Source organism: Catharus ustulatus, chromosome 4 (genome assembly GCF_009819885.2).
Source record: "Catharus ustulatus isolate bCatUst1 chromosome 4, bCatUst1.pri.v2, whole genome shotgun sequence".
NCBI lineage: Eukaryota > Metazoa > Chordata > Aves > Passeriformes > Turdidae > Catharus > Catharus ustulatus.
This window is the reverse complement of record NC_046224.1, coordinates 3366770-3394541: the sequence shown is the minus strand read 5'-3', so window position 1 is coordinate 3394541 and position 27772 is coordinate 3366770. Positions and strand designations below refer to the sequence as shown.

At 50.6% G+C, this 27772-nt stretch overlaps 1 protein-coding gene across 4 annotated transcripts in view; it reads right to left on the bottom strand.

The window, feature by feature from the left end:
* PODXL (podocalyxin like) overlaps positions 1-27772 on the bottom strand; it is a 44664-nt gene that overhangs the window by 6432 nt on the left and 10460 nt on the right. For all 4 annotated transcript variants that reach the window (XM_033058268.2, XM_033058269.2, XM_033058271.1 and 1 more), the window contains exons 2-5: positions 8937-9806; positions 6729-6874; positions 6172-6237; positions 688-844 (exon numbers count right to left, since the gene is read on the bottom strand). In XM_033058268.2, the coding sequence (XP_032914159.1) occupies positions 688-844; positions 6172-6237; positions 6729-6874; positions 8937-9806 (1239 nt within the window). The remainder of the gene's footprint in view (positions 1-687; positions 845-6171; positions 6238-6728; positions 6875-8936; positions 9807-27772) is intronic.

The window sequence follows — 27772 nt, the reverse complement described above, 5'->3', positions numbered from 1 at the left end:
CCACCATCCCCTGGTCAGAGGGGTGACCCAGTTTCTGGAGGAGGTGGATGAAGGTGTGTGGGGATGAAGCCAACCCTTATAGGTGCTTCACAGGCAGACAAGGAGCCAGGATCTCTTCTGGAAGGGGAAAAACCCCAGAGCCCCCAGGCCCCACCATCCATCCCCAGTGGGTGATTTACAAGTGAGCCCAGTGAGGGGCTGTACCTGGCTCCTCAAGGATTTGTCCCCAGGGCCTGGGTGCCTTCCCTGAGGCTGGATGTGGAGTCTAGATCCCTCACCCAACCCCTGCTCTGGTGATGAGTAAGAGCAGGATGGAGCTCAGCCCTTCCTCCCCCTCCTGCTAGGGCAGCAGGATGTCTCCATCTCCCAGGCACATTTGTCCTAAAGCAACATCTGGGCACTCCCAGGCTGAGCTGGGTATCCCAACAGGGCTCTGACATGGGCAAGAAGCTCCTCTCTGTGGTCTTTGGGGAAGGATTTGAACTGGGCACCCAGTTTTAACCATGTGGGAGGAATTCTTCCTCCTGGAGTCTGGTCAATGGCATCACTGTACCCCTCCCAAACCACCGGGATGGGGCAGCCATGGGAACAGAGCCCTTTGGCCAAGCTCTAACAGCCCCGAGGGCTCTGCCAAGCCTCCAGCTGGGGGTCCCCAGTGCCACCCTGTCCCAATGGGCTCATACTCACGGTGCAGGGTCACCTGCACGGCCCAGTGCTGGGAGCTGGGCTTGCAGGCCATCAGCTTCACCGTGCACCTGTCCCTGCTGGCGTCAAACGCGCGCTGGGCCGTGGAGCAGAAGCTCTCGTAGAAGGAGGTGTTGTTGCTGGCATTCATCCACTCAGCCTGCGGTGACAGAGAGGGTCAGTGCTGCATCGCTCCCCATAGCAGGGGTGCAGGGTGTCCCACCCTTGTAGAATGACCCTTTTGAGACTGGATGTGCCACTCTGTGCCGGCCATGGGTTGGACTCGGTGACCTCTGAGGTCTTTTCCAACCCGATGGGTTCTGTGATCTCCCCGCATCCCCCTGCACTGCCCGCCCGCCGCCGGCCCTCCCAGGCAACAGGAAAAGTTTAAAAGGAGTTTCTTTACAAGAAGCCGAGCTCTTGGCTGCCGTTCCTCACCAGGGCCCTGCACCAGCCTTATCTGTGAGCCGCAGCTTTTGGTGTTCCAGGAATAGCAGGTCCCCGAGGGAAGCAGGGCGGGGGAGGCCAGGGGGCCGCAGCGGGAGCAGGGCAGGGCTGTGCAGCCCCACAGCTCCCCACAGCCTTCTCCAGCCTTTCCTCCCTCTGTCCCACCAACACAGCTCTCTGCCCTGCCTAAACCTTCCCCACAGCTCTGCAGGGAAGAGCAAGAGAGCGTGCGGTGCTTTTGGATGGAATCACAGAATGAATCACAGAGGGGCACAAAACACCACCCATGGCAGGGACAGCTTCCACAGACCTGGTTGCTTCCATCCAACACTTCCAGGAATAGGAAACCACAGCTTCTCTGGGCAAAACAAAGCATCCCTGGAGAGATGGGAGAGGGGTGGATGGAGCCCATGGTGTTCCTGAGGGGTTTTTGCTCGATGCTTTGTAGCATCTGGGAGCTCACTAAGGTAGAGAGCACAGACCCTGGCGTGTGCATGTGGCACTTGGGGACATGGGTGGGTGGTGGATTTGGCAGTGCTGGGTTAATGGTTGAACTTGGTCTCAGCAGGCTGTTCCAACCTAAATCATTCCATGATTCCTGGCCCTTAGAGATCCTATATGAGAGGTGCTGTACATACACAAGGTGATCCTGTGTGTAAAAATCCTTAACCCCTGCTGAAATGCCTGGCTGGGAAAGGCTCTGCTCCCCAAACCTCCCCCTCCATCCCAGCACCACCGCTGGCTGCACAGCAGGGATGGGAGCTGCCCGCCCCAGGGACGCCCCAAATCTCACCCCATCTTATCTAAACATTTGGGAAGCAGCCCTGGAGACAGGATGCCGGGGAGGAAGGCTGGCCCCGGACACGGTGCGAGGGTGAGCTCAGCATGGAGAGGCTCTGGCTGTCCCTGCCGCTGTCCCCTGCCTGTCCTTTCGCTTGGCACCGGGACAGCTCCCGGGACCCCTGGGAAAGAGCTGGGTGGGAGATCTGCCCAGCCCCAGGGGGCTTTTCCTGGAAATCTGGCTCCCAGCAGGACAGGAGGAGGGGGCTGCAGCTTGGTGCTGTTTTTATCGCGTCTGGACGCTGGGCTGTGCTCCTACGCTTGGAATGTCCTGTGATTTATCAGTCCCTGTCTGTGCAGCGCTCTCTGCTCGGCAGAGGAAGGGAAAGCCCCTGCTGCCTCCCTGCATCCTCCTTCCCCTGCCTTTGCAGCAGCTCTGCTTTCACCCTCAATAACCTATTTCTTCCCCTATCATGCCATGGGGGGGAAAAATCCTTTATTTGGGTGGGGAGGGAAATGGGGTGGGAGGGTGAAACCTCGCTGAGACACTTCAGCGGCAGCTGGTGAGCAGTGCCTGGAGCCCTTCCGAGAGTGAACTGGAGGGACTGGTCCTTTGCAGGGCTGGAGAGGGGCAGGGGAGCGCAGGGATGTCCCGGCAGCTCCCCCTCCCCTCCCAGCCGCATTCCTTGGCCGGGGCGGACAGGCGCTGCCCAGCAGCTCGGATCCGGTTCCCACACTGGCGGGGACCTAAAACCAACATCCCCGAATGAGGTAACAGCACTTGAGTCAACAAACCAGCCCGCCAGCTGCACGGGGTGAGGGGACACCGCGACCCTGCTGCCCCAGGGACTGTCCTGTGTCCCCAGACTCAGCAATTCCAGCGCTTTTAGGGGACCTGCTGTGGGTATTGCATCCCCCACTGCAGCAGGTTCTGGTGGTCCCCAGCATCCACTGACTCAGCTCCTTGGGCACATCGGGGCCAGGTGGGGACACGATGGAGGAGGAACCCCTGGGAGATGGACACGGGGTTGTGTGGCTGAACCCCAGCTCAGGCTACACCAACCACCTCTGCCATCATCACTTCTTCTTCACCTAACTCATTCTGGGGCTAGGATGAGGAGCAGAGCATCCACCCATCCATCCATCCATCCATCATCCATCCATCCATCCATCCATCATCCATCCATCATCCATCATCCATCCATCCATCCATCATCCATCCATCCATCCATCCACCCATCCACCCATCCATCCATCCATCATCCATCATCCATCCATCCATCCATCCATCATCCATCCATCCATCATCCATCATCCATCCATCCATCCATCATCCATCCATCCATCCATCCACCCATCATCCATCCATCCATCCATCATCCATCCATCCATCCATCCATCCATCCATCCATCCATCCATCCCTTTGAAAGCAAGAGAAACCCAACTGAAAATACATTTGTGAGCCAGACCTTGGAAGAAGCCATCCTCTAGAATGTGAGGTGTAGAGCCAATAAGCCTTATTTAAAAACTCATTATGATCCTGCTGTAATCAAAGGAATGACAAGGAGAAGGTGGGGGAACATGGCCCCAAAGCATCACCTGAAGAGGAAGGATGCAGGGAACCAACCAGCCTGTGAAACACCTACAGTCCACAAAGTGGTACTAGCTGTATATTTGGCTTTTTAAAAAGGATTTATAGTTTGAGTTCTTTTTTAATTTTTTTTTCTGGAGGATCTGAGGTGTGGTGGGGTGAAAGATTTGCAGTTCTGGGTCCAGTCCCAACTGTTTGCTGTGTTCTCCCCATCACTGGTGCTGCCCCACCAGCCCAGCTGTGGATGGGTGGGCAGCTCTGCAGTGTCCTCTCCCCTGCCCTGTGTGATCCAGACATGTCCCCCACCTCTGGTCCCCCCACACTGCCCTGGCTTCTTGCTGGATCTGAATTTTCAGTACAATGCCACCCCGACTCTGGCTTGCTCTTGGAGCAGGACTGGAGCAGTTTCTGGAACACTCCTCCTTATAGCACACACTTTCCTGTTTTCCCACGGCTTGTGAAACGCAAAGGATTTTTTCACTTTGCTGTCAGGATTTGGCTACAGACGTGTTTACCGGGCCTACAAAGCAGGGAAACCAGATAGTGCCATTTCTCTGTTATCTGCTCAGCTTGGGAGGCACGGAATGGGCTGCAGTTTTCAGGAATACAAGGAGTGGGAAGTGAAGGGCGAGCGGGGGAGAGGCGCTTTGGCAGCGGGGAGGGCGATGGGAGGGGAGGATGCAGCCCATGGGAGGATGCAGCCCTGCAGCCCTGCAGCCTTTCTGTGGCTGCTTTTGGGGGTGTAATTGGCATTTTGTGCTAACAATGCTCTGGCTTGTTATTACACCCAGAGGAATGAAGGGGAAGCAGGGTAGGAGACTCCCTGGCTCGCCAGCTCCAATGCTCCATGGCCCTGGAGCAGACCATGATGCCAGCATGAGGTGTCTGCCCATCCCTCAGCTCACTGGTGCTTCCCAGCCTCACCATCCCTGCTTCCAAAAGCCTCCCAAAAAAACTCCATGGGGAGGACAGCAGCTCTGGAACATCACTGTGCCCAGAAGGAGGGGGGAAGCTTTAAACACCACCCTGGTCCTAAGTCCTTTTAAGCTCCAAAATTGGATTTTCTCAATCTGATTGAATATTTTTATGTATTCAATACAAAATTTGATGAGAAACTTTTCCAGCATGCCATGTCCAGAACATTACATGGGGAAAAGTGTGGTCTCAGGAGAGACCACCCTGCTTCATGGAGATAAGATCCCTCCTTGGAATCATCCTCAGCATTCAGAGCAGCATCACTAAGGACATCACCACTACTGCAAGTGTGGGCAAGCAGCATTTACAGCCAGCAGCAGCCAGAGCAGGAAGGTGACAGCAGACAGCAGGCAGGTGCTTTCCCTCCTGCAGGAGCACAGAGGATGATTCTGGGAGGTCCAAACCCTTTCTAGAGCTGCCAGGCAGGGCCATCACCCCCACACAGGGAGTTTCAAGAGCTGCTGAGGTCAGTAGATGCATTCACAATGAGTCTGAAGAGGTTTTGTGAACACAGCGTGGCTTCACTTGGAGAGTCCCTTCCAACCTGGCTGATTCTGTGATTCACTTAGGACAGGGGGTGGCAGGACAAAGGGGAACAGTTTTAAATTAAAAGAGACAGATTTAGATTAGATATTAGGAAGGAATTCTTTACTGTGAGGATGCTGACACTGGAGCAGGTTGTCCAGAGAAGCTGAGTCTGCCCCATCCCTGGAAGTGTCCAAGGCCAGATCAGACAGAACTTGGAGCAATCTGGTCTTGTGGCAGGTGTCCCTGCCCATGGCACAGGCTGTGAGAAGATCCCTGAAGTGCCAATTTTCCACTGCTTACACTGCCAGAAATCAGAGCATTATCATGCCAAAATCCACCCCTGAGCCCTACCCACAGTCACTCTGCCAGGACCTCACCAGCCATTTACTGGTGTCTCTTCCTCTTTATTACCAGCTTAAAACTCCTTCCTATTTGGAACTTACCAGAACAGTGCATTTTCCCAATTGCAGGAAGCTCACAGTTTCCACCAGAACAATTCTGAAGGTGGATATCCCTCAATAACACCAGCAGACAGTGCCCACCACCAGAAAAGCTCTTGGTGTGTGGTCCTGGTTGGGCTTGCTTGCCCCCAGCCTTCCCACCACATTTAACTGCTCCCTGGTCTTGCAGAGGGTCTGAAACAAGTGAAATCGAGATTTTTCCCTCTGATTTCAGACCAGTGAGGAGCACAGTGAGTCCCAAACTCCAAGCTCCTCTGTTTCCCAGCTGCTCTGCAGTTGGCTTCCACCCTTACCCCAATGTGAGGTACAAGATCTCACAAGTGCTCAATAACTGGAGGAACACCTCGGGGTTTTTTTCTTGGGTTTTGGGACAAAATTCCAGCCCCTCAATTTAGACAAAAAGCTTCCCTGCTAGCATAGGGAATGATTTACCCTTTTAAATTTTCCCTTTGTCTTTCTGTAAGACCTGGGTGGGCTCAGCTGGTCCTTCCAGCTGGAGAAGACAACACTGGCTTCTTCTGCCACATCCCCCACTGGTGGCACTGCTGAACACGGGTTTGCATTCACCATTTTACACTGGTTGCATCTTTGATGAAATTTCCTCATTTCTGACCATTTTCTCACATGCTCAGAGCACCACAGGTTAAAGTCTGAACCTCCAACAGCTGCTGGCTGTCCATGGAAGTCAAAAAGGTGGTACTTACACAGGTTCTGGGTTCTTTCAGCCGAATAGTGGGCCTGGTATACTGCACCTGATCTTGACAGATGAGCTGGAAAGGCAGAATAAATGCCACTCTCAGTGGTGGACATAGGTTGGAAGGACAGTTGGTCATCAATCCAACAGCCCATCATTTGTTAACTGGGAAATGAGCCTGACCCCTCCTGGCTGCGCCCTCCTGGGGAGTTGTAGAGAGCCACAAGGTTCCCCCTGAGTCTCCTTTTCTCCAGGCTGAGACCCCCAGCTCCCTCAGACACTCATGGTGCTCCAGACCCCTCCCCTGGACACACTCCCCTTCACCTCCATCCTCACTGTCTCTTCTCTGGAAAGCCCCAGGAGAAGGGGAAGGGAGTAAGTGACCTCTAAAGGTCCTTTCCAACCCAAACAGTTCTGTGATTCTACAACCTGGAGTTACTTTGCTGGCAGATCTCTCTCTCTCTGACACAGAAACAGCAAGAAGAGCCACAGACTCCATGTGCACGTGGCATGGCAGCTAAATTAACACCCCTGAGAAGTGCCCACCTTCCCATTTGGGGCCTTTACCTCGTTTTGTGAAGAAATGTTGGGGTGCTGGAGGTCAGGACTGCAGTCCTCTGCCTGGTCCCCTGGGGCTGGAGGAGGTGGCTGGGCACTGTCAGGGCTCTGGGAGTCACTGGTGGGTTTGGTTGTTGCAGATCCAACATCGTGGTCTGGCTCCCCAACATGCACCAAAAAACAAGCAGACAGACACTGACACAGTACAGAGGGTACAGCTGGCACAGCTCTGTTAGGGGTCACCTCAAAATCAGTTTTCGTCTCTAGCCCTGCCTTGAAGCTCAGTGTGTCAAAGGTTGGAGAGGCTTTAGATTGCTTCTTAAATTTTATATATTTTTTAAATTAACTTTGACGTGGAAAGAATCTGATTACTGATTTATTTTCTGCTGCTGAACCTCATCAGAGTGTTCTGAGAGAGGAACCAAAGGCCGTTGGATGGCTGTGTGTGGGTAGCTTAGAACACACTTAGAAGTGTGGGGTGACCCTCCTCTCATTTATCTGGGGTGTTTTCCATGGAGATTTCCTCAACAGGATCTGCCCAGGATCTGCCAGCCACCTCTGCTGGGAGGGGATGAAATGCCACCTCTGCTGACTGCACCTCCATGGAAAAATTCCAGAGTGACAAGCTTAGAATTAGTGCCTGGTTCTACAGCCTGGGGTGTCCTGATATTCCAGAAGGGCACAACTCCCAAATCTCTGACACCTGAGGTCACCTCTGAGGACTCGGGTAAGTTCTGCAGCATCTCAGAATTGTTTGTGCAGTGGGAGCAGGGCAAGGAGCACAGCAGCCTCCTGCCTCCCCAGATCCCGTTGAACACATGGATCTTCACCCCTGGCTTCCTAATTGATCCTTAAGTGGTGACAAAGAGAATAAAAATGCCACAGGATGTTCACAGCCTGTTTGCTCTCGGGACTCCTGCCTCTTCCACAGAAAAGATGAGGGATATTTCTCTCCCAGACACATTGTGAAGGCTCCAGGAGAGAATTAATTCCAAAGCCATCTGTTTCTCATGCATTCTGCCAGCTATTTATTAAATATAAAGGGTTTTTTAGACCTCTTCAGGCTTAATGCTGGAGGCCCAAATTGAATTAACATAGTTTTATAGATCACCCTTCAGTGGAGACCAGTCCTGTGGAGCAGGAGGGGAAAGAAAGGAAAAAGAAACATTCATCATTAAAATATCCATTTCACCTCATTCCTGCCCACACATGAAAACAGGACTTGGGGGAAGCAGTGAAGATGGCCTTGCAATAAAACTTTGTCCCATTTAGTGATGCCAAAGCTGGGAGGCTGAGGGGGATGGAGATGGTTTTTGAGTGGCTTCTGTATTCCAGGTAACTGGAAATCAGGTCAAGAAAGCATTTTCCAGGGGAAGATAATGAAGGGCTCCAGTGGGATCACAGCTTTTATTCAGAGCAAGATGTGAGCTGATCCCACAATCCCAGCCAGGTCTGGGAGGCTCCACGGAGCCCACAGGGTGATGTAAATTCCTGTTCCATGTAAATGCTACCAGACAAAATACCAGTTTGGGAGGTTGAGCTGTGTCTCACCAGGACACCTAGGAGCTAACAGGACTGTAAAACTCCAGAGGTCAGAGAAAACACCTTAATGGTGCTCAGCAAGGTCCTAAACAGCACCTGGGCACTCCAAATGCTGCTGAGACAGCAGCCAAAGCCCTCCCTCAGCACTGATCAACATCCAAACTCCTCAGGGGCTGTAAATTCAGAGTTTAGCCACAAAATCTCCTCAGTCATCTAAAGCTCATTGTCTGTGCATGCCCAGCCAGCCTTCCCTAGGCTGTCAGCTGCACCAGGGCTGTTCCATGGGCAGCATTCTGGGGCTGTCCCTGTTCCCCAGCCATTCTGGGGCTGTCCCTGTTCCCCAGCCCTCCCCCAGCCAGTGCCCAGCCCATCACTGCCAGCCCCTTGGCTGTCACTGGAGATGGAGCCGTGCAGCTGATGGTGCTCCAGGCACCCCTTGGGCCATCCAAAACCCAATGCCTGTGCTTTGCCAGCTGATTCATGCCTTGCATTTCACTGGCTGCATTGACTCCCCCTCCACCGAGGACAGCAGGGACCTGCTTGTCACACAGACAACCGCGCTGCAAAGTCCTAAAGTGAGCCAAGGTGGTGACAGCCCATAATGGCAGGAGGTGTTTAGGGTAGCACAAAAAGGCCTCCCCAGCACAAGAAACCAAGATTCCTGTCTTCTGTTACCTGCTCCAGAAGGTGTCGTGGGGGCTTCCCCTGGGATCGTGGTTTTGGTGCCAGCTTGTGACATCGTGGGGGTGGTGGGGGCTGGGCTAACAGAAGTTTTGGTGCTTCCAGTTTGGCTGGAAGGGGTTGGTCCCTGGGCTGGAGAAGTGGGAGAAGGAGGAGGCTGCGTGGTGCTATTGCTGTGAGGAGGGACAACACAGTCCCGGCAGCCTGGGGGACAGATACACGTTGACGCTGTGGTGCTCCCACTGGTGTTAGACAAAGTCTGGCTTCCCTGAGGCTGTGTGCCAGAAGGGGATGTGCCAACAGCCCCTGCAGCTCCTGGAGGAGTGGTTGTATCAGTGCCAACAGGTTGTGCAGCACTAGAGGTCCCCAAGTTTCCTGAAACACTTGTAGTGGTCTGCTGGGGAGTCGTGGGGCGTGCAGCAGGGGTGGTTCTGGGGGTAGTGGGGCTGTGTGAGGAGCTTTTCTGCACAGGTGTGGAGGTTGGGGTGGATGGGGTCCCCTGCTTTGAGGAGATGTCCTGTGTCATTGTGCTGGGTGGAGCTGCACTGGAGGACGGTGGCGTTCCCTGGCTGGCTGTGGTGCTGTTGCTTTGAGCTGTGGTGGGTGGTGTGACAGTGGTCTGAGCAGCTGCTGCATCAGTGCTGCTGGTTTTCACTGTGGAAGGTGATGATGTAGAGAGTGCTGCTGAGGTTCCTTCAGTGCTTGCAGGCAGGCTCCTCGTGGTGGGCACTGTGGTTGTGGGGGTCTCTGTGGTTGTGGTGGTTTCTGTGGTTCTGGTGGTACTTGGGCTCTTGGTGGGTTTTACAGTCGTGGTGGTTGAGGCTTGTATGACTGCAGCACCTGAGTCATCCTGAGAGCTGACACCTGGGGGAAAGTAAAAATGCCAAGGTAAACGCTGAACTAAGGAAACTTCCCTTGGTTCCCCCTCAGAAAAGGTATTTGTAGTGTAAACACTGACATAAACCACGAGTCATTCACTCAGGGCTTGCCTCGTGCTCTCCAAAGTCATCTCAAATTCCATGTGCTGGTGTCACTGTGCCCAGCACTGATACCAGATGGGAGGTACAGATGGGAGGTCCCCCAGCTTCCATGCAAAGCCCTGCAAGTGGTTCCCAAAATAAAGCAGGTCCAGCCCTTGTAAGGGGACAGCCAAGGGATGCACTGATGAAGTGTCCATCCCTGCTGTGAGGGTCTCCACATCCCTGAAGGGACAAGGTGACACAAAATCACACAATCATTAAAGTTGGAAAAGACCTCCAAGACCATTAAGCCCAAACAATCATCTCCCATTATGACATGCAAAGAGACCTGTGTTTGGTTTCTGAAGAATACTTCAAACTTTCAAATGATGAAGCTGTTCCTCAGTGGGGGATGCAGCTGAAGGACAACTTGCCTGACAGGAGAGAACTCTCCCACTGCAGAGAGCTCTGCAATGTGCTGCAATGCCAAAATGGGGCATTTTCACTGCTAAACCAGTATAAAAACATTCTGTTTATAATCACTGCAGGAGCTCCACCAGTGGCCACAGAGAATTTCCCCACGTGGTGACCACAAGTGGGGATCCAACCTGATTTGGGGAGAAGGTTCTTCCATTTAGGGACTGTGCAGAAGAACTGCTATATTTTTTTCCCCCATTAAATTATTTCCAACCCCTCAAAACAGGAATGACACTTCCAAGGATTGATTTTTAACCTAATACTACTCTCCAGAGATCTGCTTTGTTCCTCCTTGCTGGCACACAGGCAAAGTATCTTCTCTTACAGAGCCTGTCTATTGACACTGATTGTGCATCAGGGATCTGATGGAGATCAAGATTTTGGTGGGAAAATTCAACTCCATCATGTCAGGATCTGGACTGAGAAAGATCTGGGGAGTGGGATTTGAGATGGGGAGGCTGCAACAAGTTTGAGTTCCTGTGAGAACTGCCTGGGGACAGAGTGGGTTTGGAGGAAAATGGAATGGAATGTAAAAGGAAAGGAAAGGAAAGGAAAGGAGAGGAAAGGAAAGGAAAGGAAAGGAGAGGAGAGGAGAGGAAAGGAAAGGAAAGGAAAGGAAAGGAAAGGAAAGGAAAGGAAAGGAAAGGAAAGGAAAGGAAAGGAAAGGAAAGGAAAGGAAAGGAAAGGAAAGGAAAGGAAAGGAAAGGAAAGGAAAGGAAAGGAAAGGAAAGGAAAGGAAAGGAAAGGAAAGGAAAGGAAAGGAAAGGAAAGGAAAGGAAAGGAAAGGAAAGGAAAGGAAAGGAAAGGAAAGGAAAGGAAAGGAAAGGAAAGGAAAAGGACTATAGAGTATTTCAGTTGGAATGGACCTACACTGATCAGCTCATAAAGCTGCCTGACCATTTCAGGGGAATCATAGTGCCACAGACTGATTTGGGTTGGAAGTGACCTCGAAGCTCATCTCATTCCAACCCCTTGCCATGGCAGGGACACCTCCCACTACCCCAGGGTGCTCCAAGCCCCATCCAACCTGGCCTTGGACACTGCCAGGGACCCAGGGGCACCCACAGCTTCTCTGGGCACCCTGTGCCAGGGCCTCATCACCCTCCCAGCCAAGAATTTCTTCCCCATATCACATCCACCCCTGCTCTCTATCACTTTAAACCATCACCCCTTGTCGTGTCACTCCATGCCTTTGTCAAAGTTCAGATCTCCTCCCAAAACCTGGTTTCCCCACCAAGAGCAGCCACTCCTGGAAACACAATCAAGATGTGAGTGTAACTGAAAGTAGCAGCATGAATTATTTTAGGAAACACTTGGCTTGTGAGGAAACATTTCCATTACATCTGCAGGAAAAGCACTTTTGTGGAGATAAGTTGTATTTCCTACAGGCTGACCACTGTCTGCAGGAGAAGAGGCAAAGAGGTAAAACCTCATCACAGGGTCCTGGCAGATAAACCCCAGGTGCTGAAGATAGGAGGGAGTTGTGATCTACCACCTCCTTAGCTGTGTTATCAATTTGTGTGGCTGGGATTGTCAGGGATGGCTGCACCAAGCTGGGGACAGACCAGGCATCCAGTGAGCTCTGACCCATAAATAGGGTGTGAAAGTTTGACAGGGGGTCTGACAACAAAAGAGGTACAAACAATTCCCCTAAAGGTAGAAACAATACGAAAGGGATGTAAAGAAATAAAGGGTTGGATGGAAGGAAGGAAAGAGGAAACCCCCAGCTGCTCTTGTTTCCTCTTCATGCCCTGGCCTCATCCCAGAGGGGCAGAAATTAAAGACTCCAAAGAGAGGTCAAAAAGACAATTCAATTCAATTCAACTCAGTCCAAGAGAAAGGGACAGGACCATGCTTTGGCTCTAGGCCAGTCCTGGTGGCCAGCTGGGACCACCCTGTGATCCAAGGAACCAGGATCCCTGCCCCAGCACTTCCCTGACCCACCCTGGGGAGATACAGATAGGATTTACTGCTTTTAGCAAAAAAAAAAAAAGAGGTCAAAAGCCCAAAGCAAGGGGTTGTTCTGCTGATCTGGTATGATCCTCCAGGCTTGTCCTGGCTGGGTGGTAGCAGGGTCTTTCTTGGGGCACACAGAGTGACACAGCCCCCAAAAAATAACTGAGAGAAGATCCAAGACTCAAGTTGGTACCCAAAAATCACATTAGTGTTTCATCTTTCTGTATCTCTGCACCCATACCTAGTGTTCCTCTTCACTAAGGCCAAGAGATGTTTAAAAAATCCATTTATTCTTCCTGATTAAGCCAGGACCAGTGATTTAAGTGGGATCAAGCATCATGGGCTGGACCCACAGCACACCAGTGGAGAGGAGCTGTGGCTACAGCTGGGTGAGATCCTCTCCCACAGAGGAGCAACAACACCCCTCCTGCAGGTTTTTGAGCACCTTTCTGTCAGCAAAATTTACATTTTTATCCTGCTGCATTAAATTACAAGGAAAAAAAAAAAAAAACAAGACTAAATTGTTTTCTCACAGCTGCTGCACAAGGTGCTGCTGCAGTCATTGGACTCAATACCTTCCTGCAGTTTTATTGCTCTGAGCTTAATGTTGTTTTGTTGTCCAGGGACAAAATTTAGAAAAATTGCACTTTTTTTTTGGTGTCTTGCAGGATCACCACCCACAGAAGACCTGGCTTAGGCAAACCCATTGCAAACTTAATTCTAAAGCAGAAACAAGTACAGAACAAGCACTGCAGTCTCAGGAGTCACTGTTTTCCTTCCACACGTACTGTATCTCTTTCAAATACCAGAAATTTATTTATTTATTTATTTATTTATTTAAAATCTCTTCCTGCCTTGCTGGCCACCTGTGCCAAATTTCAGTGGAGGGCTTGGGGGTAATAACTGGTAACAAGCCCCTGTTTGCCTGGGCTGGTGGCCAGTACTGCCTGACAATTGTCCCCAGCAGAAGAAATGAGAGGGTCTGGTTGAAGGAGGAGAAAACCCCTGGTAAGAACAGCCAGACAGGGCAGGATTATGTCTGGGCCCCCTTCAGCATGAAAATCACTCACAAAAGATGCAGTAAGTCCTTTTGCAGGGAACAAGTGATCCCTTCACGCCGTGAGCCCCGCAGATAAAAGGATTTAAGAGTCTATGAGAGAGGAGAATGGAGAAGAGATCCTCCAAGTTATCACTCCCCTTACCCAGAGGAGACCCTTCCCAAAAGAAAGCCCACTTGAATTTCATCCAGAGTCCCTCACCCTGTTGTCCAGGAGGCAATAAAAAGCCCTGCCCTGACCTTCCTGGCTGCATTTTGGCACACCAAAGCTGCTTTTTTGATTTCACTTTTCTGGACCGTCACCAATTCCACATTTTAGGGAAGACAACAGCAATTTAGCAGCTACTCAGGGGTATTTTGACAGCAGTGAGTCTAAGGGTTGATCTGCACTTCTCTCCTTGTGTGCATCCCTCAGAAAAGCCAAATTGTGGCTCTGGGTGTGGGGCAGATCCGTGGGAGGAGGGCGCGAGCTCTGCGCGCATCCGCGAGCCAAGCGGGAGGAAATGAGAGCGCTGCACAAACATGATTTCACGTCCGGATACGTGTATCCATGACCCTGCCTGCCACACAGGCTGTCTGGGATGGGCACAGCCAGGAGGGGACACAGCTTTCCCTCGTTGTTAGCTACCCAGATGGGCTTGTTTGGGAGGCTGGAAGTGCCTCTGTGGATGGTGTGGGAGCTCTCTGGTCGGGGGCTGGTTGGGTGTGAAGAGTCACCCAAAATGTGAAAGGAAAGGCTGTGTCACAGACACAACTCTGAGCTGCTGTGCACCAGCTCTAACCACAGACTCATGGAACCACAGAATGGTTTGGGTTGAACAGAACCTCCAAGGCCCTCTAGTCCAACCATGGGCAGGGACAACTTCCACTGCCCCAGGATGCTCCAAGCCTCGAACACTTCCAGGGATGGAACAGACACAGCTTCTCTCCTTCTCACTGCCCTCACAGGGAGAAATTTCCTACTAATATCTAATCTGATTTCCAACTAAAGTGTCTCCCTTCCAGTTTAACCGTGCCATGGAGTGATGTAACCTCGGTGCAGTGAGTACGTGGAGTTTTGCAGGCAGGGGAAGGCACTCAGGGGAGAAGCTTTTTGGAAAGGTCAAGGCTTGGAGTGCTAAAAAACAATCAAACAGGCTCAAAATGCAAAGTGAAAGGACAAGTCCCGTCCATCCTCCTGCTGCCCACCCAAAGCCAGGATTAATTCCCTCTCCACACAGCTCCTCTGGGTAATTCCCTCCCCAACAGCTTCCCGCTTCCTATTTTGGTAACGCCTCCCCCTGTCTCCCCCCCATCCACCTTGTTGGAACAGCTCAGATATTGGCTGAAATTCTATTAATAGTGAGAAAAGGAAGCTCCAAAGAATAACTTAGGAAATGGTGGGTGACACACCCCACGCCGGCGGGCTGAGCCCGGCTCAGAGCCTTACGCCAGCCAAGCTCCTGCTCCTCCCAAGGTGGGATGAGAAAGCCAAGGAGCCTGAGCAGCCCAGGGAAGGGGAAGGGATGTGAGCCAGGCCCTGAGGAAGTTCCTATTTTCCTCCCCTTTTGTGCAGCCTTTCCTGATTGAACAGGGGCAGCGGGTTGAGTTCATCAGAAGCAAAGCAGGGGCTGAGGCTCTGGGGGTGGCCTGTCCGTGGGGACAGCATGTGCCAAAGGGAGTGAGAGAACTCCTGGGCTTTTCTTTGCATGGCAAGAAGCTCCTGGGAGCAAGGAGGGTTTGATCCCCCTGCTGCAATGCAGCCATGTCCGAGGTGCAGCAGAGCCCAGTCGCTGCAGAGGACAGGAAATCTGTCACCTCCTTTTGAAACTGTGAGAGGGATCAGATTGGCAGAATATCACAGAGCAGTGTTATTTATCCTGGAATTAATCTGGGCTTCCAGAGCAAGTGGTTACTTCACAGGGTTTTTATTTTTGCCTGTGCAGAGGCTCTTTCCCTTCCATCATCTTGGGGATAGATGGGATCCAAGCAGGGTCTTCCTGAGCTGCCTGCAGAGATTTTAGTGAGGGATGTGGTACAAGGATGGTTCACACCACCCTGGCACTCTCCATGTCTTAAGATGCTTTCCTAATCATCCTAATCATCACCCAACCCCTTTCTGCCAGCCTCACCATCAGCTTTATGAAATGGCTTCACCCAGGCCAAAGAACAACTTGGCTTCCTGGGTTAGAGAATGGGGAAAGGTCCAACAGCAGCTGCCAGAGCTTTTGCCCTCTAATCCATAATTCCAGTCACCCAGTGCAGACATAGCCTCTCCAAACCCCTGCCAGAATAAAAACTGCTGCAGAGAATTGCTCTGCAAACTGTTAAAGATGAGACCTAATGGCTGGGTCTAATTGGTGATGCAATAACATCTGGGGAGGGGCTGCATCAAAGAAGTGTGGGCAGCAGGTCAGGGGAGGGGATTCTTGGCTGTGAGAGGGGTGAGACCCTGGCACAGGGTGCCCAGAGAAGCTCTGGCTGCCCCTGGATCCCTGAAGTGTCCAAGGCCAGGTTGGACAGGGCTTGGAGCAACCTGGGATAGTGGGAAGTGTCCCTGTCCATGGCAAGGGGGCTCAATAAGAGGATTTTAAAGGTTTTTTCTAAACCAAGCCATTCTATGGTTCTATGAAACTAATATGGACTTTGATCTAAAGCCACCAGGTTTATTGTCAGCAGGGAACTTCCTTTTCCCTGCTGTGAAGAGACTCTACTGAAAAAAACTCTTCAAATTGCTGCTGTTTGGGTCATGGGTGATAGTGACAGTGACATGGGGGCAATAATGCTGACAAGGACCCTCTGCTCTGCTGTCAGATTGAAGGAATCTGCAGCCACAGCCTGAAAACCCTTCCTAATAAACCCTCATTGTCTGGGCTTGGAGCAGGGCAGTGGGGAGAATGGATTTTCTTCAAGCCCCAAGCAGTTTTGCCTCGTCTCCAGATGGAGAGGAGCATCCAGGGCTTCCTACTCCCCTGCCAGCCTGGAGACACCCCTCCAGGAGATCTGGGGCAAGTCCTCACAGCATTTCAGCATCATCTTGAGGACTCTAAGTCTGCAGCATTTTGCAGTGACTCACATCCCTACAGTAGCCAAAAGGCACTCTGCTTCCAGAACTGAGAAAAATTCAATTTTTCCCTATTTTTACCAAGTACAAGTAACCCTGAAGCCCAAAGAGCAGACTTGAAGCAAACCTCACGTGAGCTTTGGCTGCTTCACCCTCTCTGTTAGATCTGCCTGGCTTTATTTTATTCAAAAACATCCTTTAAACCTCCTTGGTTGCAACCAAGAAACCCAGCCTGATACACTTTTCCTGCCAGGACTGCAACACATGTCCCCAGAACCCAGGTTTTGATGAACCAGCATTTTCTGATGACAAACTTGCTTCATTAACAAATTCCCCATCAGCTCTTTCTGCAAGTGTTTGAGCCAGCTCAGCTGGCTGCTGTTTCATTGGGAAGTACGACAAATATTAAAAATAATCATCCCAATGCACACCTCCCCACACTCCTCTTTTCCTGCAGCCCTGACTTGTCTCCTCTTTGCTGCCTTGGTCCCTCTAAACACCACGTTTTGGGAGGCAGAAATTGGTTAATTTGCTGCACTAATTAATGACCAGACAGTGGATTTGAGGGAGCAGGAATATCTGTGTTCCTCACTCCCACCTCCTCAAAAACATTGTTGTTGAATTGTCTTTCATGTCACTCTTGGGCCTCTCCTGAATTTCTCCTCAGAGGCTGGGGCTTGCTTGATCAGTGGCATTTTTCACCCAAGTGGACCCAGCTGGTCCATCCCAGGCTGTTCTGCATCCCATGGCCAGCTCCAGAGGTGAGGAATGCCAGCAGTGGGAAGCCCAGCCTCTCTCATGGATAAACATAGGACATCCTATTTAGGATTGTGTCTCCACAACTCTCCTCATGGAAAATATGTGGCTATCTAAAAAGTGAAGGGAAAGACAAAAAAAAATAAAAAATCAGGAGACAGGAAGACCACTGTGGAAAATGAAAGCACTGAAATCCTTTGGGATGTTGTCAAGGAGTCAAACAAACACACACACACACGTGCCCACCTCTATTCACACAACCCACAGGTATTTTTCACCACTAAACCTGGAAATAATCCTCTTTCCATCAGGGGAAAGAGGCTGTTTCCATCCCATACATGATGGTATTTTTAAGGGACTCCAGCCCTGCACCCTCCCCAGGCTGCAGAATGAGCTGGGCTCTCTGCAGCCAGAAATATTTCGATGTGTAGGAAATGTCACTGGAGCTGCTGGAGCCAAAAAACCTCATGGAGCCTCATGTCCCAGCCTGACCAGCCCTCCAAAACACAGTGTGGCCACATTCCTGTCCTCTCCTGGATCCTTCACAGCTCTGGAGTGGAGCTGTCCCTCATGACCCTGCTGCTTTGAAGGATTTGTGGTCTGTGTCAAGAGAGCATCAATCACCCATCTCTGAAGGACACGGGGTCTGGTACTTTTAGTCCTGAGACCCCTCCATTTCTGCAAAAGGCACACAGGACTTTGGAAGGAACTCAAGGTTTGCACCAAGTAATGTGCCAGAAAATCTCTCTGGATCAAGGTAAAGCTCAGGTGCTTCTGTCCCAAAGCAGTGGTGTGAGTCAACACAACACTGAAAACTGCAGGAAAGCTGTAAGAGTACAGAACTTTCAATACACTGAATATCTGGGGATTTTCTTCAATGTTGTAAGTCTTTAAGAGGGGCTTTCAGGATTTTGCCTGTGAACATGAACACTAAAAAATTTTTTTTTTTTTTTTTTTAGAAAGTCTGGGGCTGTCAGATTGGGAATTCCACCTTGACAACATGAGGATCCCACCCAGCATGAGGATCCCACCCAGCTTCCCCACCTCTCCCCAGGGCTGAGAGCTGGGCCAGGAGTTGATTCCAGCACTAAGGAGCTGTGAAGCTGTCGGCAAGGTGGTGGGAAGGAGATTTTTGGTGACACCAACACCATGATCTGCTTGTCCAAAGCATCAGCTTTGCTCCTCCTGGGGTCCTGACCTCCTTTCTCCAGCCCTGCTCTCACCAACAAGGGTGTCTGGGGACACAGACATTCATTAAGATGGAGAAAAAAACCCTCCCTGAGCTTTTCACCCCAGAAAAATGAATCATCCCTTGCTGGCTTTTCCTGGAGGACTTCACTCCAGACAGCTTGGGAAGGAGTGAGGATGTGAGCCCTCAAGGCAGGAGCTGATTTTTATACAGCCTGATGGCTTGTCTACACGGGGGTACTCAGAAAAAATTAATCTAAAATTAAAAGGAGGTATGATTTCAGAGTGGATTTGTCAAAGTGCACACAACCCACCAGGAGGCCACTCTTGTTCAGCTTTAAATCAGTCTTTATTTAATTTAGCCCAAATGAAGTCTGTGAAATTGAACCAAAGTCTCCTCAGCTCTTAAACCTGATGAGGGGGAGCTGATGCACTTTAGGAAAGTTAGTTCGGGAGAAATTTGGTGGTTGCTCCCACAAAAAAAGCTCCTAAATATTGCACTGATGGGGCACACCTTCCTCTCCAGCTGAAGTTGGCCTTTCCTAATTCCTGGGCATGGAAAGCTCTGATTGATGTCAGATTTGATGTCACATCATAGAATCACAGATTAGTTTGGGTTGGAACAGATGTTTAAAACCTTGTCCAACCCCACTGCAGTGAGTAGGGATGTACTCAACCAGATCAGGTTGCTCAGAGTCCCATCCAACTTGGCCTTGAACATTTCCAGGGCTGGGGCACCCACAGCTTCACTGGACAAAATGTGCCAGCATCTCAGCACCCTTATCATCAAAAATCTCTGCCTTGTGTCTAATCTAAATTGAGCCTTGTTCAGTTTAAAACCATCATCCCTCATCCTATTGCAACAGGTTAAAACTTCTGTCCCCATCTTTATTTTAAGGTCCCCTTAGCCACAGAAAGGCCCCAGTCAGGTCTCCCTGAACTCAGTTTTTCTCAGTTTTTGCCTGGAGAGAGGAGCACCACAAGAAGGCAGAGCTCTCTACAAGCTGCTGGGTGGCACAGGGGGATGAAATTCCTCGCCTTGCTCTCCTCTCCAGCTGGCTGGGTCCATGTTTGGGTTCATGCTGAGCAAGGCAGGGATGGAGCTGGCCCTGAGCTGCTCACCCTGCCAGCTGAAGCTCTGCCAGCTGGCCAGCGCTGGGGAAGAGTTGTCACATCCAATGTCACTCACGGTGGGTGCTGTGCATCAGTTTGGGATTTATCCACGGGTGATGGGGCCACAGGGCTCTTGTGCAGCAGCTCCTGTGGGTTGGCTGCGCAGCCAGAACTCCCCTCACTTCTTGTGTCACTCTGCTTTTTGCAGTGAGGAAGAGGAAGGGAGGAAATATTCCCTTTCTTGTAGAGGAGAAGGAAAAGGATCAAGCCCAAGGACGGACTACTGGTTTCTCTGGGACCCCACAGCCTGACAAAGCCAGACCACAGAGAAATTAAAGCTAGTATTAGCAGCAGGGATCTAATGCCCAAACTTGTGCCATCAAAACTGAGGATGCCATCCTCACCTAGGGGTGAAGCTGCCCAAAACGCAGGAGGTCCAAGCCATAAGGGGCAGAAAACAAGAGGAGAGACCCCAAACCCAAAAGAATAAGGAGATCTCAGCCTGGCCACAGGCTGCTCTGGTACAAGGGACAGAATGGAGGTGGGTGAGGGGGAGGTCAGTTTGTGCTGGCACACGGTGCTGCCGTGGCACTGCGACACGCCGTGCCCTGAGGATTGCACCTCCCTTTCCTCTCCTCCTCCCACGAAGATTTACAGCAGGAATCGCCCTTAGACAGCCTCTGCCTGCTCCTGGCACCACTGCTGGTTTGGTGGGGAGCTTGCCAGTCCCCTGGCACGACTTGGGCATTGCCCATCCCTAGGACAGAGCACAGAATGGACCAGCAGAAAGGAGATGGTGGGGACACGATAAGGACCAGAGCCTCACCCTCCTTTGTGCACCCAGCACCTCTGGTGAGTCACAAATCAGCCCAAATTCATGCCCTCCAGCCAGAAAATTTATTTTTAATCTTTTTGGGGTCATGAGTCACGTTGCCTCCCCCAGCCCATCTCACACAGCACCCACTGCCAGGCCAGGATCAGCCCAACGAGGATGACCTGAAATGTCTTGAACTGGATAATCCTTGTGGGTCCCTTCCAGTGGAGATACGCTGTGATTCTGAGATCTTTGGCTTATTGGCACTCTAAGGTGATGTGAAAGACACAAGTGATGGCAAGTAACACAGAAGCAACCTCCAAGAGACACACTCAAGCATCCCAGCCTCTCTAAGTAAAATTTTGGGTGATTCCTGATTAAATATCACTCCCCAGTTTTGTTTGCTTTGCTCCTCTTCCAGGCTGTGCTTCTGGGACACCTGCAAAAGGTCACCAACATAAAAGCTTCCACTCACACCCCTCAAACCATGATTTTTGCAGAAGATGGATGTCAGGATCCATCCCACCATCCATGACCTTGTCTAGCCAGGGTTACTGAACCAGCAGCCCAGAGGTTTCCTGTCAATGCCGTGAGGAGAGCTCCACATTTCCTTGGGATCCTTTGTGTGTCCGTGCTATTTTGGGTCCCAACTTTTCTTATTTTTTTTTTTTTAATTTTTTTTTTCCCCTGCAGTTCCACACCCACACCTCCCTCAGGGTGGGGTCTTCCTAGATAATTGGGAAGCTCTATATATACACATGTGCATGCATGAGCACCTATATTTATATATATATATATTTATTTATACATCTGGGCCTGTGAGTGGAGCCTCCAGGACTTGGCAGGAGGCTCAGTGCTATTCTTTAGGTGGGGAGAGCCTCGGAAGGGAAGGACACAGCCAACCCTCCCTCTTATTCAAAACTATTTAAAGACTGTCTGGAACTGAGTTTCTTTCCCACCAAACAGGCTCCAGTGACAATCTGGCTTTACAGGCCCGTGTAATCTGATCAGCTTCTATTGTTGGCAATTCTGTAATTGCCTCATTATTTAACTCTCCTGAAATGGTCTGTTTTACATGAAAAGAAATCCATTTTAGCTTTCTGTTTTGTTGTTTGTTTGTTTGTTTTGTTTTGTTTTTCAGGAGCAGTGGGACTCAGTTTCCATTTGAAGCACTTGTGTTCTTTGATAGCTCCTGCTCCTCCCCTCCTTAAAATAATACACATGATCACAGAAATAACTTATCAAAGGCACAAACAGTGAGAAACTACCTTTTCCAGTGTTGTCCCAGGGCAGGAGCATATTTGTTACCCAATGGCCTCTTAGGTGGAAGCAGCTCAAGTAGAGGAAGTGTCCAAGGCTAGGTTGATGGGATTTGAGCAGCCTGGTCCAGAGGGAGATATCCCTGCCCATGGCAGGGGGGTGGAATGAGGTGGTCTTTAAAGTCCCTTCCACCCAAACCATTTTGCAATTCCATGTTCTAGGATTTACCCCCAGAGAGGAAGGATGCTCCTGTAAGCACTGTGTGCTGGCTCACCTCCCTGCTCAGCCCAAATTTCCAAAACAACTTGTGACACCTGTCAACCTCTCCCTGCCTCAGTTTCCCCACCTCTGCCCGCAAGAGCGGACAGAATTTGGACAGAGGAGCTGTCTTCATTTACAGCACCTTTCCAACCAGGGCCCCAGCCTTGGTTAGGTGCCAGAGCAATACAAATAATTACTAATAGTAAATCCCATGGGAGTCTATTACATTATGGTTCAACTTCCTCCCAAACAATTGCTCCTCTTCCTTGCTTTGTGTGTTCTTCAAAAGAAGCGGCTGCTGTGCTTTAGGGCTGGGACACCAGCCCTGGTAAACACACACCCAGCCCTGCTCAGGGCCTGGGCAGCAGAAAGGAGATAAATCTGAGTTGAGACAATCACTCTGCAGGCAGAACAAACCCTGAGGGTTTCATGGAAGTGGCAAGGAGCTGCACTGAGCAGTGTTTGTCCTGTGGAGTCCCTCAGGGCATGTTTATTCTGTTTTTGGGGTGATATCACTCAGAGTGGCAATGAGAGCAAGAAGTGCCCACTGGTCTCAGGGCTCGAAACATTTCATTCAGGGAGTGTGAGGGTGCTGGCAGTGCAGGAGCTGAGGGCAGCAGGGATTTACTGTGGGCACATCTCTTGCCAGTGCTTGGACAGGTCCCTGCTTTCCACCTGCACTGCATCACCCAAAAAGTACATAAAGGGAAAGGTGGCCCAGAAATGGGAAGAAAAATGCCCTTGGCCTACAGCCAGTGGATCAAATTGTCCTTGCAATGCTGCAGGGTATGGGAGCACCCCAATGCCCCAGGTTTGGGTGCAATTTCAAACTCCTACAGCACCTGAGAACCCAAAATATCAGTGTCTGACAAAAAGTGGGATGCTAATGCAGAGATGCTGTCCCAAAGTGGCTTGAGTGGGCTTTGGGTGAGTTTTATTTCAGCTTGCTCTGCACATGGTGAGATATCTCTGAGGAGCTTTTCCCAGTGCCAGGACCAGGAATTAAGGCCTGCACAGCAAGTGGCAAAGTGGAGAAGGAAGAAAGGTCTTGCTTCTTAATCAGCCAACTGGCCTGAGTTAATGCTGACAAAGAACAATGTCTATTTTGGTCATCCCTTCCAAGATGGAGCCTGCAAAAGCTTTAATTAGTCAATTAAAAGTGGCTTTGTCATAGGAGATGAGACACAACCAGGATCAGCCAGCTGGGTTCTTGGCTGCTGAATGACATTGTCTTTCCAGCCCAATGACCTCATTGTTAATGACTCAATAGGGGAACAATGTTGTCCACCCAGCAGCCCAGCAAGGAGTGAGATTCCTGCGTGGTTACAGCTGAGCAGAAGAGCATGGGAAGTTGTGGGATGTCACTGGGCTGGGGATGCAACGCTCTGCACTCAGCAGGTTTCAATGGCGTGGTTGCGTGCTGAGAAACTCCAGAAAAAAAGAAAAAAAAAAGTAATATATGACACAAAATACAGCACACAGCAATGGTTGTACTCAGCTCCCCAAAAACTCTCTGGATAGGTAGTGAGTTTGAGGAGAAAGAGATTCACTGGTCAGGGAGAAAAAACCAAAATGTTATCTAGAGGAAAGCAAAGCTTAAAGTACCTACAGCCAGGGTGGTCTGGATGGAACAGACCCTGTCCATGTCACCTTCTGGGCTTTGCTGACATCTCCCTGCCACCAAAAACATCTCCCTGCCATCCAGTCCTTCTCCCCAGGGCAGTGCCTGGAGGCTGTGCCACAGGGAAGGCCATGGCAGGGCAAGGAAGGGAGCAAAGGAAGCAGGAAGGAAGAAGGAGCTGCATCCCCTCCCTGCTGCTAATCATCCTCCTCTTTCTCCTGAGAGGCCATCAGCTCTGCAAATTCCAGGGGATCCACAGAGGTGAGTGGCAGCTCTGGGTACAGGAGGGAGCTCTGGGTGATTATATCCCAATTCCTCTGCTCCTGGGCTGACAGACACCAGCTCCTGCTTTGGGCTCTGACATATCAGCCTGGGCATTTCCTTCAGGGAACTGAGCTGGAGCCATGGTGGGGTTGGAGGTGGGAGGAGAGGGCAGGGATGTGATGGGACCCACAGAAAGCAGAGCAGAGGAAAGAGAGGGTGCTGAACTGGGTGCTGCTGGTTGTGATCCTGGAGCTGGGCAGTGGAGATGGAGCCCCTGCTCTGGTGAAGGCTGCAGCTGCCTGAACATTCCTGGCATGTTTGCAAGTGATCCCAAATCAAAGCATGGCTTTGCTGCCAAAGCTACCTGAAAACAGCATCCCTGATTACAGCTGGGCAGAAGAGACAGCTGAAAAATGCCCACACAGATTTCAAATGCGCATTTGGAGAAGCACAATCAGCTGTGCAAAAATTCCCCTCTCACTGCCCTGAGCCCCATCTCATCCTGACATCTCTGGAAATCATAACTGGATAAAATGCTGCTGGACACCACTCAGAAATCAAGCCCTGAGCCTGCTGACCATGGAGGCAAGAAAGAGCTGAGCCATCAAAAGCAAATGACAGCTTCCAGCAACGCTCATTGATAATTCTCAGTAATTGATTGTTGTTTGCTTTAAATTCTCAGCAACTGATTGCTTTAAATAATTAATAACTTGCAAGCCCATGTACTGCAGACACTGCTCTGTGGTGCAGGCATGCTCCTACCCCTGGTGGCTGGCACAGAACCAGCACAGAATCACAGAAGGGTTGGGGCTGGAAGGGGCCTTGAAGATCATCATTCCAGCCCTCTGCCATGGGCAGGGACATCTCCCACTAGACCAGAGCTCCACTCAAACTGGCCTGGAGTTGCTTTGCTTCTCCACCACCAGTCCCTCCCAGTACCCAGACCTCTCAATGTGGGCCAGTGCCACTGAGGAGAGGCTGAAATGCTCACATGGTGCAAACCAGCAGCATCAGGTCCTTTGCTCAGGAAGTTTCTGCACAGCAGAGCAGCCAAATAAATAGGATGTGCTGGAATCCAGGCACTGCATTTTGGGACTAAGGATGATGCAGCAGATGGCCAAGTCCTGTGCTGCTGCAGGATTCAAATCAGCTCTCCCAAACAGGAGCAGAAACAGTGGTGGAGGAAAGCAAGATGTGGAGCAAATCCCCTTCTTGCAAACACCCCTGATGCTTGGAGGGCAGCCCAAACCTGTGATGGAGATGAGTTACAGCATCAGGACTTTTGGATGCTAGGCCCTCACCCCTGGGAAGATGGCTCAAATCCAAATCCAAGCAGATCCAAAAACTGATCCTTATTACTACAGAACAAACTCCTTATTCCTAATCTCGATTATCAAACAGAGGGCTCTTCCTTTTCCCACTCTTGGCAGTCTCATGGCAACAGCTATAGCTTGAACAGAATGGGAAAATTTGCAACTCTTTGGCCATTTCTTGCCTTTTGTCAGGATAAAAATGGGAAGTCTGGCCACAGGCACAGCTGTCCATCTCAGCAAAGAATAGTCTTGGTGCTTAAAACAGGGGCTGAGAGATCTGAGGGCCTCAGAAATAAATTCTAATAAATATTTCCCCCAAAATTGCCTCTATTTCCTCCCTAAAATAATTCCTCTAAAAAATAAATTCCTGAGGCAGGAATGCTTCTGATTTCTTCAGACATAGGCTGTGGGCATCTGATCGTGTCAGATTTGAGCAGAGAGAAAATCTTACTGCTCCTTCTCTCTCCTGTCCTTCTGTGGGGTCAGACCAAGCAGAAATCCTTGCAGGAACAGCTCATGGGCTGCACTTTTCTTACCCTTGCCCTTGCTGTGATGAGTGACAGCTTTCAGAACAGGAGCAAATAAATAAATAAATAAAGTGGGATTCCAAAAGCACTCTCCAAAATCCTTCTTCAAAGGCAGCTTCCCATCAGTGGTTTACTTGTGCTGCTCCTCCTCACCCATCCACTTTATCAACACACCTCAGGCTACCAATCTGACCAGCCAAGACAGAGATAAACCCCTGCCCCAAAACTGCTTCTGAGCTGGATTTGAAGGGAACCCTCCCTAAAAGGCCAGCTGGGCTCAGGGCATCTCCAGGGAAAGCAGATTTACATCCATCCATCCATCCATCCATCCATCCATCCATCCATCCATCCATCACCCATCCATCATCCATCCATCCATCCATCCATCCATCCATCCATCCATCCATCATCCATCCATCCATCATCCATCCATCCATCCATCCATCATCCATCATCCATCCATCATCCATCCATCATCCATCCATCCATCCATCATCCATCCATCCATCATCCATCCATCCATCCATCCATCCATCCATCCATCATCCATCATCCATCCATCATCCATCCATCATCCATCCATCATCCATCCATCCATCCATCCATCCATCCATCATCCATCCATCCATCCATCCATCATCCATCCATCCATCCATCCATCCATTATCCATCCATCATCCATCATCCATCCATCCATCATCCATCATCCATCATCCATCCATCCATCATCCATCCATCCATCCATCATCCATCCATCCATCATCCATCCATCATCCATCCATCCATCCATCCATCCATCCATCATCCATCATCATCCATCCATCATCCATCCATCCATCATCCATCCATCATCCATCCATCCATCCATCCATCATCCATCATCATCCATCCATCCATCCATCATCCATCCATCCATCATCCATCATCCATCCATCCATCCATCCATCCATCCATCATCCATCCATCATCCATCATCATCCATCCATCATCCATCCATCCATCCATCCATCCATCCATCCATCCATCCATCCATCCATCATCCATCATCATCCATCCATCCATCCATCATTCATCCATCCATCCATCCATCCATCCATCCATCCATCCATCATCCATCCATCCATCCATCCATCCATCCATCCATCCATCCATCCATCCATCCTCACACCCCTCAGCGAGCCCCCTCCTGATCAAGCCTCTTCCTAATCAGCTTGGAGCCATCCTGCCAGACATGTAAAATGCTCTCAGGGCAGACAGAGCCTTCTCCTCCTCCTCTTCCTCCTCCTCCTCCCTCTCAAACACAAACAGAGCCCCGAAATAGCTGGCATTCCTTCTGCATGGCTGTCCCCCCAGTGCTCCCCATCAAACCCCCAAGGCACACACAGCTTCTTGTGGTGGTTTCCTGACTTCTTATATTTTGTTTGTTTAGTTTTGTTTTGGTTTGGTTTTTTTTTTCCCCCTCCCCCTCACAGTATTTTATCAGGATTGCCAGTGGGATTTTTCTGTTTGAAAAGCAGAGATACAGAGTTGTAGGCAGTGGGACCACTCCAGAGCTTGGCTTTGGGTCTGGTCCAAAAGAACCCACTCTCCACAGCACCCCCATGAATTTCTCACCAGTAACTACTGTGCTGGGTGGATTTTTTTCAAGCAGAAAACCAACTTTTTCCTTTCTCAACCCATCAGTTTGGACTCCTGTGTTTCCCTCCCCAGCCCTAGTAAATGACACACCGTTCATGACATCCCCCACTTCTCTTGCCACCAGCCCAACCTCACATTTCTACTTTTCACCACCATGCCACCAGTCCACCCTGCTTGAGCCACTTCCTTTGCCAGAATAAAACCTTTTGCCTCCCCAAACTAGCTGCCCTAAATCATCCCCAGCAACTGAAGCTGTGATTTGGAGAAGCCTGGAATGGGGAGCGTGGACAGTGACGGGTGACAGGTTTTATCCTCCACAGGGCAGCTGACAGTGGGGTCGTGTTTCCCATCCTTGTCCTCATTAGGAATTGCTGAACACCACCCCATCCACTACTGGTTGGAAAACTCCCCAGAAAATAATGTTTGCTCCTCCCAAGAGCCTGAGAGGGATTTGGACTAAGGAAATGCAGAATGAGGGTGCAGGAACCTGCCCAGGTTCTGTTAGAGCATCCTCCCCCTTGAGCTGGCTCAAACTGCAGCTTATCAGAGACCTTTATCAGCCTAAACTGATGTGATGCAGCAG